Source organism: Eptesicus fuscus, chromosome 4 (genome assembly GCF_027574615.1).
Source record: "Eptesicus fuscus isolate TK198812 chromosome 4, DD_ASM_mEF_20220401, whole genome shotgun sequence".
NCBI lineage: Eukaryota > Metazoa > Chordata > Mammalia > Chiroptera > Vespertilionidae > Eptesicus > Eptesicus fuscus.
In genome coordinates, this window is record NC_072476.1 from 59,082,883 (window position 1) to 59,099,867 (window position 16,985).

Below are 16,985 nucleotides of genomic sequence, written 5' to 3' on the forward strand. Positions count from 1 at the left end.
ATAGGATATTTCTCATCCTCTGACATGTTTAATAACAATGGCAAATGTTGAAGGATGAATATAGTAATGCATCTTCTGAAAACAAGTATAATTTAATTTTCTTTTAAGAAAATGGAATTTTTCTAGATAAAAATAATTTTTGTGTGTGCTTGTAAACTACCATTTCTGATAGTTTTTTAGCAATATGTTAATATTAACAAGGCCTCTAACTCTATTTCCTATGTTTAGGTGATCCTGCTATCTGGGCTGGGCTAATGGCAGCTTGTTATGCTGATGATAAGCTGGCTCTAGTGCACAACACTCAGCCAAAAAGGATGGATTTGTATTTGGCACTGTTATCTGCTGTTTCTGCTTCAAGTAAGTTTAAAACAGCATTTTGTAATGATAAATTCAAGATAAAGTACTCAAAAGAATATCACCAAGAGGTAGTGGGAACAATTAGCTCTACACTAAAGGCTGTTATGGTCTTATCTAACAAAGTCTTATTGTGATCCTTATTAGCAACTATTTCCTTCTCTGTGAACACATTATAAATTGCAGAAAAAGCAACACTGACATTTTTTGTTTATAGTTAAAGACAAAGAATTCTTCGAAAGTTACAACGAATCTCTGGAAAAGTGGTCTCTCTCCCAAGCTGTCACTGGTCTAGTAGACACAGGAAGAATATCAGAAGCTGAAGCCCTTTGCACAAAGGTATTGTTATGGAATTGAGCATTGAGTTTTATAGATTCTTATCCTATTTGGAAAATAACTTCAGATAGAGTGCATGTTATTTAAAGAGCACACGGTAGTGGTGGTGGTGGTGATAATGATGATGATAGCCCCTAACATTTATTATTGATAGCACCCAACACTTATTGAGTATTTACCACAAGCCAGTCACTACATTTAGTAGTTTGTATTTGAATTTCACAACAATCCTATGGCAAAGGTATTTATAATTATCCCCATTTTTACAAATGGAAAAACTAGGGCTTAGAGAGGAATTTGCATAGAAGCTCATAGCTACAAATTGATGGGGTTGCTGTTTGAAATCACATTTGTTTGACTCTAGGATCTAAGCTCTTAATAGATTTTTTTCCTTGGTACCTTTGGGGGGGGGGGGGGGGCAATGCGTTTCTTTTATTTCTGCTTACTCTTTTCAGAGTATAGTTTTTACATTCCTGAATAATAGGCTCTGTGAGTAAATTCTTAGCACCTTACTTAGCACATAGTAAGGGCTCAATAAATAATTACTGAATGAATAGATCAGTTTTATAAATCTACTCAGAAAAAATTTAATGGGTGAGGAGAGTTTTAAGCATCACTTTTCCTGAAAATATTATGTTTCATAAATGTTTACCAGGGAGATTGTGTTGTCTTACTAGAAAATTTTTTAAAAGAGCAATATGAATTTTTCAGAGAAAGAAGAATGGGTCTTTGAAGATTTCTTTGGCCCTTGAATTCTCTGAAAAGCAGAGTAATAAACTTTCTCTTTTACTTAAGAAATTCTATCTCTGTTCAGTACAGGTTAGTATTTTATAGTGAGAGTTTAGTAATCATAAATTGACAGTTGGCTATGCTCTGACAGAATAAGAGATACTTTTGTGAACCTTTCCTGTCATTTTGTTGTTCCAGTATCTTACTCAGAAAAAAAAGCAATCAAGTACATTTTAGAAATAAATACATTTAAGACTATGACCTAATTAGTAAAAAAAAAAAAAAAAAAAACACAGAAAGAAACATGTTATTGAGATACAAGCTATAAAGGAAGAAATATTTAAACAACAGTGGAAGGATTTGGGTAGAGAACTTTCTTTAACTTCTTCCATATGTATATATGGAAGGAGACACATATTAGATTTCAGACATTTGATAGGAAACATGCTAAATGGGGCAGTTAGATATGAAAAAATACAAAACTAAAGCTGTTCAGCAGTTCTGAGTTACCACTATGTTTCTTCTACCAGTACAGATGATTTTATACAATACATTTATGTATGTATGTACATGCTTGTTAAATGGGTAAATGGGTCATTTCTCTTACTCCCAATGTTATGAAGTCTGTGCCTGATGGAAGGACATGCAATGAATAACTAGAGGTTCAAGAAGGACAAAAATTACAGCTCTTTTTTACATAGGATTGTTTCTTCCAATAAGGTGTAGTGTTAGCCTTCACTGTTAATTTTATATATTCTTAGTTCTGCCATTTACATTCAGTTCTTAAGATATCACCTGAGAATAACCAAGTGAGGGTAACTTAAATCTATAATACATGACTTATATATTACAATAATAGCATTATTGATTTTAAAGATTATTTATATGTAGAGTTTGATATTCCCAAGATATTCAGTGTTTTATTTATTTTGCTTTTTCAGTTGTTTATAATTTTAATAAGAAAAGGTCAAATTTAGATTCCCCCTACCCCCCAACATGGGGACTAGCCTAATTGCCTATTACATTTAACATTTAACCTGTTTTAACCTATTTTATATATTTCTATCTGGGGTTTACATTTAGAATTTAAAAGGTAACCCTGATCAGCCAGCTGTTATCTTACTTTTGAGACAAGTGCAGTGTAAACCACTCCTGGAATCACAAAAGCCTCTCCCGGATGCTGTCCTTGAAGAGCTGCAAAAAACTGTTATGTCCAACTCAACCTCCGTTCCAGCGTGGCAGGTACATCCTCTCCTTTCTTACAGTGAGTGCTGAATTAAAATACTCTGAATTAGCTGAGGTCAGGGATATGCTCCATTTTTACTTGTCTTGCCTTTGAACTCACCATAAATCTCTCATTTTCAAGATTTAAAGGGTGCTGTGATTAAAGGAACTAAGGAAGTTGAATACTAATTTTGGATCTGTTGCTATAATACTTTAAAGCTTTCTTAATTGTTGATTATAAGTTTTATTAATTTAAAATAATGCTGAAAATACTATCTTTGCCTTGGGGTTGATGTAAGAGAGTTAAAGAAGTATTATAAACATTTTTATAATAAGATTACTATAATGATATTTAATTCTGCCTCTAGAGGGCATATGTAGTTTTTCCTTAGCTACTTTACAATTCACTCATGTCCAAGATTTCAGTGGTAATTCAGTGCTTTTAGAAATAGTTATTTTCAGGAATGATGTCTGGATCAACTGATTGTCTGCCCTTTTAGCTGGCTCTGGTTATTCACCATGACAAATACACAGTGATGAGTATGTACTTTATTCTTATTGATTTTAAAATACAAAAAGCACAATAATTACTTTATTCAATTGATTATATTTCCCTCTGTATCCCAGAGGAAGTTTCTAAAGGACTTTTTAAATGTAGATTTTATATAAGTTTATTTTACTACAATAGTTTTGTATTCTGATCTTTCGTTATATGAACTTTTTCATGTCCCTGCTTAAAAAGATTATCTAATGACATTTTTTTTATGCTAGCTAAGTCTCCTCTTTAATCCTTGAAGAAAAATGGTGCTTCTTTTCTTCTCTTAGAGTAAGTTTGCCATATGAGAGTTAAGATACTTTAATTAAGGTCAACTGGATATCGATGATCTCACTCATATTCTTTCTCAAAGGTAAAAATACCTTGTCAAATAAAGAGATAGTGTGTGTGTGTTATCATATAATTCACAAAGAATGAAGTGTAAATAATATTTAAAATACCACAAGTTCAAGGGAGGGAGAAAGAGAGAGAAACGTCTATGTGAGAGAGAAACATTGATTGGTTGCCTCCAGCATGGCCCTGGGGGATTGAGCCTGAAACCAAGGTTCATGCCCTTGACTGGAATCAAACCCAAGACCCTTCAGTCGGTGGGCTGACACTCTTCACTGAGCAAGCTGGCTAGGGCTGTTTTACCTATATCAAGATGCAGAGCATTTCCACCAACCTGCCTGCCTTTCCCATGCCTCACTTTTGGTCTCCCCCATTTCAAAGCAAGAGGAGGGCCTACTATTCTAGCACTTCTTTTGTATATGGTTACTTTCATTCAACATCATATTTAGGAGATTAATTTAGTTGTTTCATGTGGCTATAGGTTTTTTTAAATTTCACTTTATGAATATACTATAATATATATTCCTTTTACTGTTGACATTTGGATTATTTCCAACTTTTGGCTATTCTGATTAATACTGGCTGTGTCCATACTTGGATGCATCTTTTCTTGGGTCATAGGTTATAGGTATGTTCCTTTTACATATTGCTGGGGTCCATTTGTTAATACGTTTGTTTAGAATTTTTGTACTTCTATTCATGAGTGTGTTTGCCTTATAATTTTTCACTCTCTTAAGGTTCTTGCAAAGAATATGTATTCTGCAGTTACTGAGTATAGTCTTCTAAATATTTCATTTAATCAAGCTGGTTCATTATATTTAAACTAGAGGCCCGGTGCATGGATTCGTGCACCAGTGGGGTCCCTCAGCCTGGCCTGTGAGGATCAGGCCGAAACCGGCTCTCCGACAATCCCCTAAGGGGTCCCGGATTGCGAGAGGGTGCAAGCCAGGTCGAGGGACCCCACCGGTGCACGATTGGGGCCAGGGAGGGACCCATCTTGCCCAGTCCTGATCGGGCCCAATTGGGGCCGGCCAGCCAGGTAGGGACCGCAGGAGGTTGGCCAGCTGGGGAGGGACTGTAGGAGGGCTCCAGGGCGTGTCCGGCCCATCTCACCCAGTCCCGATTGGCTGGACCCCTGCAGCAACCTATCCTACTGGTCGGAGTGTTTGCTCCCTGGTGGTCAGTGCGCATCATAGCGACCTGTTGAACGAACGGTTGGACACTTAGCATATTAGGCTTTTATTATATAGGATATTCTATACCCTTACTAATTTTTCTCTTTTTAAAAATCATTGTTGAGATAGATGTGTTCAATTCTCCAACTGTGATTAAGGATTTGTCTATTTTTCCTTTTATTTCTGTCAATTTTTGTTTCATTAATTCTGTGTTATTAGGTGTATACAGATGTAGGAGTGTTATTTCTTCCTGTTGAATGCTATTCCCTCTCTTAACCTGGGATTTTTGGGTTTTGGGCACAAAACTTACCAATAATTTTAAAAAACGTAACTTCATCAAAGTTTATTGAATTTGTTGGAAGTAGAATATCACATTGTTTACTAAACTAAAACCTTTTGGGTGCTTCTTTTTTCTGTTTCTCAGTGGTTGGCGCACATATATCAGTCTCAAGGAATGATGGGTGCTGCAGAGATGTGTTATAGGAAGAGTCTACAAGTTGCATCCCAGCAGGGCAGTTGGAGTGGGAAGCTGTCGAGTCTGTTGAGGCTGGCACTGCTCGCATTGGAAGTCTGCATGGTAAGGCCACGTTGTAATTGTGATCATGAAAATTGATTCTTTTATTTTTCTTTCAGGTGAAAGCTTTTTCTATTATGATATCCTAGTGAGTTCCTATTGTTTCATTGCTTTCTAGTGTGGTCTCCTGATAAACTTTGTATTTGGGCTCTTGGTGGACATAAGAGTAACATAAACCCTTAGACTCTAACCAAACCTTCTCAGTGTTTGGAGAAAAAACAACAAAGATTCCAATTTTAAGTTGGATTATGGTAGAATATACATTTTTGTTTCTTGGTGATTTAAGTTAGAATTAACCCAGTTACTCATCTGTGACAGAGATGCCAATAATTAACATTTTCACTCATTTCTCGGTTCAATTTGACATTCTGTAAAAGGGATATATAGTAATTCTTTACTTGACATCCTATTTTAGGCTTATTAATCTAAAAGTATTATATGCTAGTATGGAAAACTCTTCAAGATAAATGTTTACGTGGATGTGTGGGGATGCAAACTGCAAGACAAGGTGTATGATATTTTATTTGGGTGTGGTGTATATTTTTAAGAGTATATATCTCTGAATGCATTGTGTGTATGTGTGTACATACTTTTATATAAAAGATATAAAAGTTACTTTGGATAATATAGCACTGGGGGGTCTTTAAGGAATGGTAGAGGATATTTTTTTATTTCCTTTGATAGTGTTTGAATTTTTTTATCATATGCATGTTACTTCTATAATTAAAATGTAAACTGTCTCTTTTGTTTTGTTTTAAAAGATTTGAAGAAATTGTCCTAGACAGGCCTGAATTCACTCATACTTTCACAATAGTAATCCACTGTCAATATTGTTTACTTGTTTTAACCAGAAAATTTGACAAAGAAATATAAGAATTAGGACATTTTTAGCTTTGGTGCTATAGAGCACATTTGGGGGTTCCTTAGGTCAGGGGACATATTTTGGTTATCTTTGCATCCTTGCTTTACCACTCTGCCTTGTACCTAAAAGCTCCTCAATAAATGGTTTTTGAATGAATGCACAAATAATAATGGTAGTCAATTTAAGGTGATTTGGATGGAAAGAAATCGTGGTTAATGGTAATTGTATACCACTAAATGTTTTGTTTTGTTTGTTCCACGTTTATATTTAACAAAGGTCTTTGTGACTTCGGTAGCTGGTGAGCTATGGAAGCCACACAGAGACCTATAAATGCTCTTGAATATGTGAACTGGAGAAGTATATATTCTTTTAGTCTAACATTATTTTTAGTTAATAAATTATTTAGTGATGTGCTTGTTTTATTTGTTTGTTCTGAATGCTGGGAAATTAAATCTGACCTGGAATAAAACATTAATAGCAAACATATCTAGCACTTAGCTTGTGCTAGACACTGTTGTTATAGTGCTTCACACATATTAACTAACAATATGCACAATAACCCTATTTTACAGATGAGGAAATTAGCTTGCAATTTAGTAATAACTTTATATACCTGCCCCAACCCCCAACTACCACCACAAAAGTGCTTTTTCTAAGAACCTTGCTCCTGGTTTTCACTACCTGTGAAACATTCAGCCAATTAAGCTGTTTAGAGTCTGCCCCCTTCACTTTTTTTCTTTTTGTAATAGTGGAGATAATAACTGCTTTGCTTTCTTATAGAGTTGTTATGAATATCAAATAACATAACATTTACAAATGTAATTGTGAACCTTAAGGCACTATCTAAATCAAGCACACCACTAAATAATTTTTATTAATTAACAAAAAATAAGTGAGACTAAAAGAGTATAAGTTATACCAGTAAGATTAGACACCCAACAATTACTATAGGGAGATGCCATATTTCTATAGTGGCTAGATGGCAGTCTGCAGAAGAGGGGTATATTAAAATTAGACTGTTTTATAAGAGCCTACTGTATGTGTGGTATATATGAATAGGATATTAAACCGAAAGATGTAGATTAGAAGATTGCAGCTGGTGAAGGATTGTGAAGACATTTCTTTAGAGTCCTGATGCCTTCACCATCTTCTCTCTGGCACATTTCCACACAGAAATGCCCACCAAGATGAGGAAGGAAGGGTTGTCAGAGAGAGGGAGGCCTTGAAGTCTGACCTTTGAGGTCCTGGAGGCACATGTCTAAAAGCACACGGACAGGTATCTGACACATTCCTCAGAAGCCAGGGCTCTCCATCTGCTGTGGTAGCGCAGAGCAAGAGTTGCTAAGTGTTTTGGGAAGTGACTGCATGCTCTGGAAGAGAGTGAATCCCAGAGGTGGGTAGGAGTATGTGTCCAGGTACAGGATGGAGGCAGTGAAGGAGCAGCATGGGACCAGCTGTACTCCTGGAGTTTCTCAGAGCCAGGAATGAGTGATGCCAAGAATGAGAGTAGAGTGGAGTTCTCTTCGATCCTGTCCAGTAGGGCCACCTACAGGAGTGATGAGATCTCAGGAGAAAGGAAGCTAGAGGTTTCTAGATTGTAAAGATGTGAAAAGATTAAGTGGAATAACATACATTCACCCAAGTCAGTGGAACTTCAGATTAGCAGGACTGTTTCATGGAGGGGTGTCCTATGCAGTTGCACAGGGCTCCACACTTGGTTTAATTTTAATGTTTTACAGTTGCCTTCTTGAAATTCTTAATCATTTTTTAACAAAAGGCCCTGCTTTTTTATTTTTCACTGGGCCCCAGAGGTTACATAACTGTCCTGCAGGTAAGAAACTACTCATGAAGTTGGGAATCTCTGATAAAGCCGAGAAAGTCTGAAAGAGAAAAGGCTTTAATTATTTGTTAGGCCTAGAGAGCTAAACATCTTACAATGGTACCAGTCAAATGCAGACTTCTGGTATTTTAGTATATGGGCCTGAAACCACAATTAGCAAGAAAAGGTGGGAGCTTTGGGAAGATGAACAAGCAATCTACTGCTGCCTGTAACCGTATCCTGGCTGGGCGCTGAGGAAATGGGAGTGGGGTGCAAATATTACCTTTTAATGAAGATTGAAGTATTGAAGGGAAGAGGACATTCTAATTAAGACTGTGTTTATAAATCAGTGTAAGAAAAATGACCGTAGGAGTTATGGTCATTTATATCTAGGAATAGAGGAAAACTCTTCCTTATATAATAAATTTATATCTAGGAACAGAGGAAAAATCTTCCTTATATAATAAATTCTAAAGACATAATGGGAGGCAAGAATAAGTACATTCTAATCATATTGTTTAGCATACCAGTTACCTTATGTAATAATCTTTGGGCTAACTTTACAGAATACTTTATATGCGGTCTTGGAAAATATAGGGTATATTATAAAAGCAGCCAGTGAATTTGTGGTTTTTGTTTAAAAAAAAATCTATTCAGAATAGTTACATTAGTATGGGTTTTGACTTATTTTTTTTGTCAGGTGTACCCAAAGTCTCATTGTTCCTGTCTTTATAGATGATGCCTCACAACCCGGGTTCTTTATTTTCAAATTCATTATCTTTATAGCTTCCTCTTTCTTAATTACACAAATTACTATTGCCTGCACTACCCTCAAAGTTTATTGCTCTTCTTCTTTTATCATTTAGTTTTTTAAATGGATTATGCATTGACTCATTATTTTAACTTCATTAAAATGTGTATTCTAGCTACCTGTAATTATGAAATCTTGGTTACAATTTGAGTTTTTTAATGAAAGTTTTTAAATGCATTTTTCTTCCTGCATAATTCAGTAGTGTGTTCAAGTATTTCATTTCAGCCTTTCCTCTCGCCTTAGATAATTTTTTAAATGTGGAACTTTATATTTATCACTTGTTAAATTTAGTTTTGTATATTTGTTGACCATAGGCTTAGTAAGTGATAGATTTTATTCACCTATATAATAGAATAGTGCATTTTCTCTTAAAAAATATTTTAGCATTTTTAAGTGATATCTCCTGGTTGAAACTTTCCTTTATTCCACTCTACTCTGTTATGTGGCTCCTTAAGGGCAGGGGTCAGATCTCAGTCGTTTTGTAGAATTATGCTCCCTATAGCATTTACATGGCAACTTGGACAAGTAGGCATTCAATAAGTGAGAGGCAAATTGCATTCTTTTAAGGTAAACATGTCAAAAGCTTTGATTTGATATTTGTCTTATATTTTTACAGGCCAACATTTCAAATGATCACTGGCCATCCTTGGTTCAGGAAGCTACAACTGAGGCCTTGAAGCTTTGCTTTTGTCCACTGGCTATCCTTTTACAAGCTTTGTTACAGTTCAACCGCAAAATGGGGGCAAGGTGTGAAGAATCTTTGTTAACTTTTTTCCCTTGGAAATATTTCTTTACTTTTAATACTTCCGGGAAGCAAAGAAAGATTTAGAATGAGTTTAACAACTTTGTCATTACTCATATATTTGCATCTACTTTAGAAAGGCTGTTTCTAGTAACCTAGTAAGGAAGAAAATAAAGCTTTACATTTGTTCTTTAAAGAGAGTTTGGTACACAGATACAGAATATGAGATTTGGTATGACAGTATTTCAAGTGAAGAAGGCCTGGGAATTTGCTCTTTACTGTCTTAGGTTGAGCCACTTGTGTAATGTGGATGCAAGAAACAAACAAAACTGAAAAGACCCAAGTTCAAGGCTGATTGAGATAAGTTCTTGTAAGGCAATACACCATGAAAAAGGTAATACACATTGAAAAGGCAGAGACATAAGTAATGTGAGTTTTATATCTAGAAAATCCAAGTTTCTCAGATTAAAAAAAAAAATTAGCAATCTCTTTATTGGAGGGTTGGGATGGGGTCAGAATAAATTTTTAAAAAGTTACTTAGCCCAGCCAGTGTTGCTCAGTGGTTGAGTGTTGACCCATGAACCAAGAGGTCCCCAGTTCGATTCCTTGTCAAAGCACAAGCCCAGGTTGCAGGCTCATTTCCCAGTAGGGGGCATGCAGGAGGCAGCCAGTCAATGTTTCTCTCTTATCAACATTTTCATCTCTCTATCCCTCACCCTTCCTCTCTTTCTAAAAAATAAATAAAAACATATTTAAAAAATAAGAAAAGGTAACATTAAAAAAAAAAAAGAAACTTCAAGGTGATATGGATGATAAATCAGGCAAGAATGTTTCAAAATACTAAGAATAGTATCTAGCTCTAATCAATATCACACATAACCCAAGGCAGCCATGGGTTTAGAAGCATACACTATTGGCACAGAATAGGTAGTATAGATCTAGAGCTTAATGCATATAGATATATGGCAGAGACATTCAACATCACAGAATAGGAGTGAAGGAAGAATTAAGACATATGGCTAATCAGCAATTTCATCACCATTTATTAATATTTATTCATGGCCAGTTTTTATATAACTGATTTTACCAAAAGTGTTTTAGGCTAGAATTTAAATTTCCTAATGAACTCCTCCTGATTGTGCTCAGTGTGGGTTAGTTACTTAGAGAGCCTTAACCCCCTTTCCCTCGTAATCTCTGTTAGTACCTCTCATAACTTTAATCGCCACTAAAATCATCCCAGATAAACATACAGTCTAAGAAAACTGTGTGCTCACTGTGTGGTTTCTATGTAAGAGCATCCTCAAGACAAATTTTTAGCTCCTGCTTCAAACCAGTGCTACTTAGAAGATCCTCCTGTTCAGCAGTTCTGAGTTACCACTGTGTTTCTTCTACCAGTACAGAAGTCTTTGGAGTCATAGTAAATTAGGGAAGAAAAAATTAGAACACAGCGGTAAATCAATCTGTTATTATGTGGGTTCCCACATTGTACACATCCTGGAAAATATAAACTAAAAGCCTGATACTATACATTTAGGCTCTAGTATAGATGTTGAGTATTTTTTCTTACTCCATTCTACACTATGTATAATTTATTGATTTATTTATCTTCTGCCTATTTTCAATAAAGATTAAAGGTAGAGCACTCAGAAGTGCTCATAAAATAGTGACCTTTTCTTTATTTTATTTGGAGTGAGCCTTAATGGGAATAATAACAGCAATCTGCCTTGTAAGGTTGTGAATATTAAATGAGACCATATATGTAAAACATTAGGCATACATAGCACGTAATAAGCACTATATAAATGTTAACCATTATTATTAACTTTATTGTTATAAGTATAAGAAATTCATAATTAGCAACAGGTCTACAAAAGAATAAAAATGATAATATGTGTGAGAGACTAGTATATGAATTATTTTATATTAATGTATATGCTTTGGACTAAATGTGAATATCTTTTTCCCAGAGAGACACGGCGACTTTTGGAGAGACTGGTATATCAGCCTGGCTATCCCAAATCTATTGTATCAACTGCACGTTGGTACCTACTGAGGCACTTACATGCGAAAAATGATGGCGAGCTCATTGATGTAAGGCATTGATTTTATTCAGAATATATCATCTTGGACCTTTATTGGAAGAGGGGTGAGGGTTGCTGTCCTCTGCATTGTAGGATTTTGGCAGCATCCCTAACCACTCTAACCACTGCATCCCAGTAGCACTGTCCTCCTTCCTCCACCCAACTTGTGACAACCAAGATTATCTTCTAGATATGCCAAGTATACCTGAGCTGAAATTATCCCTGTCTGAGAACTACTGATTTAACCTGTAGGAACTATATCCTCCTTATGTGATATGTAGCAGAAGATAAGATAGACAATTGTGCTCGGTGCTGGTTGTGGTATTTCTTGTGATCATTGCCGTGGAAGCAAATAGGTAGACAAGATTCATTCAGAAGCAGCAAAATTTAATAGTATATTCGTATTATCTTTAGAAAAGTTATTTTACTACATCTTGTTTTTTCTATAAAATGCATGGAACAATTTCTACTCTACTTCTTAGGGGATGACTCTGGTATCTAAATATGTAAACATATGCATATATCTACAATTCTTTTTAAAAATATAGTTTATATAATACATACATATATTGTATTCAGATTCTCAGAACTTCAGCCAGCAAATTTAAAACACAATAAAAATTAATGAGCTTATAAAAAATATCTACAGCATTTGAAATACTGTTTGCCTTTTATTTATTTATTTATTTTTAATATATTTTATTGATTTTTTTACAGAGAGGAAAGGAGAGGGATAGAGAGTTAGAAACATCGATGAGAGAGAAACATCGATTCAGCTGCCTCTTGCACACTCCCTACTGGGGATGTGCCCACAACCAAGGTATATGCCCTTGACCGGAATCGAACCTGGGACCCTTGAGTCCGCAGGCCGATGCTCTATCCACTGAGCCAAACCGGTTAGGGCAATACTGTTTGTCTTTTAGTGAAACATACAATATAAAAGAAATATTAATGAAAACAATGTTAGGATGAAGGCATTATAATCAAACATATTGCAAACCAGAAAGGAAGAACTTGTATGAATCTTGGGAGACAGTTCACCATGCATGGGTCTGTTGCATTTCTAAACATCCTATGAGCTGAGGGCCTGACTGCCCTTTGTTCCAGACTATCTTTTCAAGGGTGTATGTGTAGTGACCGCCGTGGGAGACAGAGATGTGTCTCCCTCCAGAGCAAAGGATAAGCCTGCTTACTGCCTGTTATAAAAGACTCAAGTCTCCTAGGCTCAGGGTTCCCCTCTTGTAATATACCACAGAATGTATGGGGGAAATTATATGTCCAAGCATGTCACCCCCTTGAGACTTGGAGGGCAAGGGGAACAGATGCAAATATGTTGATGCTCATGTTGTTGGCTGTACCATGAGTAATACCATGGCGAGCTAACTTGTTACCTTGCAAGTAGAGCAAAATCTCGGTCTCTTTGCAGTGTTTGAAAATGAACAACCAAAAACTGTTAATAGTAGAATGATCAACTGAAGTTAAATCTTCTATTTTGTGGAATTGCTGAACATCATCGAAAGGTTCTTGATAGAACCTAGAACCTAAGCTGTGGTTTTGCAGGAGAACAATGTCATTTATGCATAAAATGGTCTTTGGGGGCTAAGTATTTAGAGGTGACAGTATTGTAAACAAAGCCGCCAAACATAACCTTTAATTTTATACAGTGCTGACAGTGGTAACAATCAAAATATTGGCATCTATACGAATTAAGCATTTGAATAAATTGTGCTTATCTCTGATGTTTGCTTTGGTTGAATAATTTGTTTCAGCAAAAATGACTGAAAGATTGCACATAGACACATTTTTTGTGTAATTTAATATTGCCTGCTACTCTTAGGCATATTTGGCTTCTATGAATCTAAATATAGATATTGTTAATGAACAAAATACTAATGTTCCTGTTTGTGATTTCCTACAGGTGCTGGTAAACAATGCCAAAACTCATGGAGATACAAGAGCACTGGACCTGAATCAAAAACTGTCCTCATAATAACAATATATTTTTATATAAAGCAAGCAAAGAAAAAGCTGTTAGAGTGAAACAATGAATCAGTACTCTTCCCCAAAGCAACATTTTTTAAAAAAACTATGTGTTATTCATTGCTTTTTTTAAATCTAAAGATGTTTAAGTTCTTAAACTAAGGCTGTAATTTTCCACGAACTCTAATGTAACTTTAATCTGAAAAACAGCTTTGATTTTGAGAAGTCTGTAATAAGAGGAAAAACCATGTTTCCCTTAGTTATTCAACAGTTATTTGTAAAGCATTTTTTCCATTTTTGCATGGTGCACAATAGGATTTTTGTGTGATCCCTTATAATAAAGCCTTAATAGTCGTTTTCTAAATAATATGCAAAAGCAAATTAGCACAATGTAGACTTTAGTTTCTTTTATGAATTTTTAGAGTCCAGCTCATCATAAAATCCAAATAATCTTATGACCTATTTTACTAGTAGTTGACCTCGATAAAGCATGATATAAGTGTTGGTGAGTCTTAAATTGCTAATGGACATGTTTATATAATTCAAGACATTCAGGTGTATGACTGCATTTCAAAAAAAATGAATGGAAATTTTTGGAATATAATGCTGACAATAATTGATCATGTAATTCCTTCAATTATGATGAAAATACTTGAATTTTCTGAAATAAAAAATATAGTGTCTTATTTTCTTTATACTATCAATATCAATATAATTTTTAAATTTTAAATTTTTGAGAGCACATTTACTTATTTTATTTCAGTTTTTCAAAAAGCCATTTATATATTTTTGAAAAAACTGTATGTCACTTACTTTGAATTAGTGTTTTAAAAATGTTTTTAGACATTTACATATATTATTTATTGTACAAAAATGTGTGGTTGTATTTTATGTATGTAGTTTTTCCAGGCCAGCACCTTCACAATGTTACTTTGTGAGATAAGTTGATAATATTCTATAATTAAATTTTACTTTGGAGGTTAATCTGTTGAACTACTTTTAATTTGATGAATTCCCAACTTTGGCTGAATATTTCATCATTCTGACCTGTGCAATAATAATATTTAAGGTTGGGGCCTAGTTCTCTGCATTTTAAGGGCGTGCCTGAGAGATTCGTATGCCCATTCAGGTTTGTGCACCACTAGATTAACCCAATAATGATACTCCCCTTTATTTCTTTTTTTAAAAAAGATTAGGCAACTTGCCATTCTTTCCCCATTTGTTTCTTACCCTCACATATGTCAGACTGATTCTGTGCGTTAACAGTCTGGCTTGTAGACTTAGCCCAGTTGTGCTGCGAAATGCCAGCGCAGCCAGTGCCCGAGCCCTCCTGCTCCCTCAGGACAGCGCTCAGCCTTTCCCTCCAGAGCAGGCTGTCCTCATCTGCGTAAATGCTTGGGATTCAGTTCTAGGTCTCCATCGGCTTCCTGGGCATCACTTCACAAGGTAAAACCTGTGGTGTGGAGTGGTTAGCCTTAGCTCCAGGCCTACAATCAAAGAGTAACTCTGTTTCCTAGTTTTGGCCTCCAGGGGCCTCAGACCCAGGTTTTCTAGAAGGCAAGACTGGGAAAAAACCCTACCCTATCGCAGGTGATTCTTTTTGATATAGATGTACACACATCCTCTTCTTGTTTACTGCCTTCTTTTCAAATTACTGTCCGGTTACTATGAACCTTAAATCACGGTGTAATTTTTACAGACCTTACTTCATGCAGACCTATGCTAAGTGTTTTAAACATTGCCATTTAAGCCTAGTTAGCAAAGGAGAGGGGTGCTAAACAGTATGCTTAAAGCAAAGGAAATTCCCAGTGAATCAGTGCTATTAGATTCTAGGAATTTTAAAAGTAGCCGAAATTTCCCTTCAGAGTTTATTCATAAGCTTAATTAGAGAACTTACATTAAATCTTATTTCCTGAAGTACCAATATTTAGCATTTATATTATTTCATTGTTTTTGTTAGATTTTTTTTTAGAATTATAGTGCTTTTTCTGCTCATTTTTACCTACCATTTGGCTATTACTGACTAATTAGATGTTTATAGACTAGGTTGGTATCTGGTAATCATTTTCTGTGGTAGAAATACAGTTCAGCTTATGAATAAACTTTTGGAACACAATCTGGGATCATATATTTCTTAAGGTGTCTCTTGCATTAATTTCTGGTTAGGATAAAAATACAACTTTGCTATACTCTTTCACTTTATAAAATGAGTTGACAAACTTCCTTCAACTTGGTAATCTACATAGAACAGCATTGGACAGAAATACTCAAGTTACTGTACATTAAGGGAATTAAAAGCTGTACATTAAGGGATTAAAACAGTATGAAACATTAGGAAAATATCCACTGATAAGTAATATGTGGGTATGAAATGATACATTATTTGGTTGTCCCATAGAAAGTTTGATGTCTGCTTTGGGGAAATTGTATAGGCACAACAAAAGGAAGCATAATTCATGTATCAGTCATTGTGGCTTGCAGATCCATTTCAATTTTTGCACATTAAAAATGTGGGAGTGTTGTTTTGGCAGAGTACACCCTTATCTCTCCAGGTCTTCCTTTCTCGCACTTGATTGGATGGGTAAAAACATCTCTGGCTCCATGCTGCTTGTTTCCAGGGGTAACAGCTGTTGGTTGTAAACTGACCTTCACTTTGAAGGAGAAGTGTTTTTTGTTTGTTTTTTACTTTAAAAAGATACAGTGTATATCAGGTACAAGTACAATAATCTTCCCACACATATATATATATTTTTAAGACTTTATACATACAGATAAAGCAAAAAGTCAGAAAATTTCCTTAGCTAGAGTATATGCCTTATTTTTGGTTTAGAAAATATAGTCTTGCTCTATTGCACTTAGAGACCATTCAGTTCCTAGCTGTCCCTATCGCTATGCAATAATGGGTTTTTCCTTTCTTTGGCTGATTAGAATAGGAACTTTTTGAGTAGCAGTGTTTTAAATTCTAATGTACCTAAACAACCCACACAACTAATTTTTTTTTATAATAGCTAAATTATCTTTAGACCTCAAAATGTTTTTGAAGAAACCTAAGAATAGTATCTCTAATAAAGAGCTATAATGAAACATTTGATATTTTTATATTTTGAACTTAGAATTGAAAATACCTATTTGTTTTAGTGACTGGAAATAATACCAGGAAAGGGATAATTAAAATTGGTATATTCGTTGAAAAAAGGGGTTGGATTCTACATTACATCACTGGACTCTTGAAATAATTTGCATGTTGATCTCTCCCCAGTTTGAATCAGTACAAAAGTTCATTTGGGCTTCATGCTTCACCACATACTTTCCCTGTATATAATTCTATATAATAAAAGGCTAATATGCAAATTGTTCCCTTAGGCGTTAGACCGACCGGGAGTTCAACCGCTCGCTATGACATGTGCTGACC

The 16,985-nt window shown here is 35.2% G+C and overlaps 1 protein-coding gene across 2 annotated transcripts in view; it reads left to right on the forward strand.

The window, feature by feature from the left end:
- SKIC3 (SKI3 subunit of superkiller complex) overlaps nucleotides 1–16,087 on the forward strand; it is a 70,351-nt gene extending 54,264 nt beyond the window's left edge. For both annotated transcript variants that reach the window (XM_008144532.3, XM_028149880.2), the window contains 7 exons: nucleotides 229–357; nucleotides 572–693; nucleotides 2,503–2,661; nucleotides 5,129–5,281; nucleotides 9,387–9,517; nucleotides 11,480–11,603; nucleotides 13,512–16,087. In XM_008144532.3, coding sequence (XP_008142754.2) covers nucleotides 229–357; nucleotides 572–693; nucleotides 2,503–2,661; nucleotides 5,129–5,281; nucleotides 9,387–9,517; nucleotides 11,480–11,603; nucleotides 13,512–13,583 — 890 coding nt within the window. In that variant the 3' untranslated portion in view covers nucleotides 13,584–16,087. The remainder of the gene's footprint in view (nucleotides 1–228; nucleotides 358–571; nucleotides 694–2,502; nucleotides 2,662–5,128; nucleotides 5,282–9,386; nucleotides 9,518–11,479; nucleotides 11,604–13,511) is intronic.
- The last annotated feature ends 898 nt before the right edge of the window (nucleotides 16,088–16,985 follow it).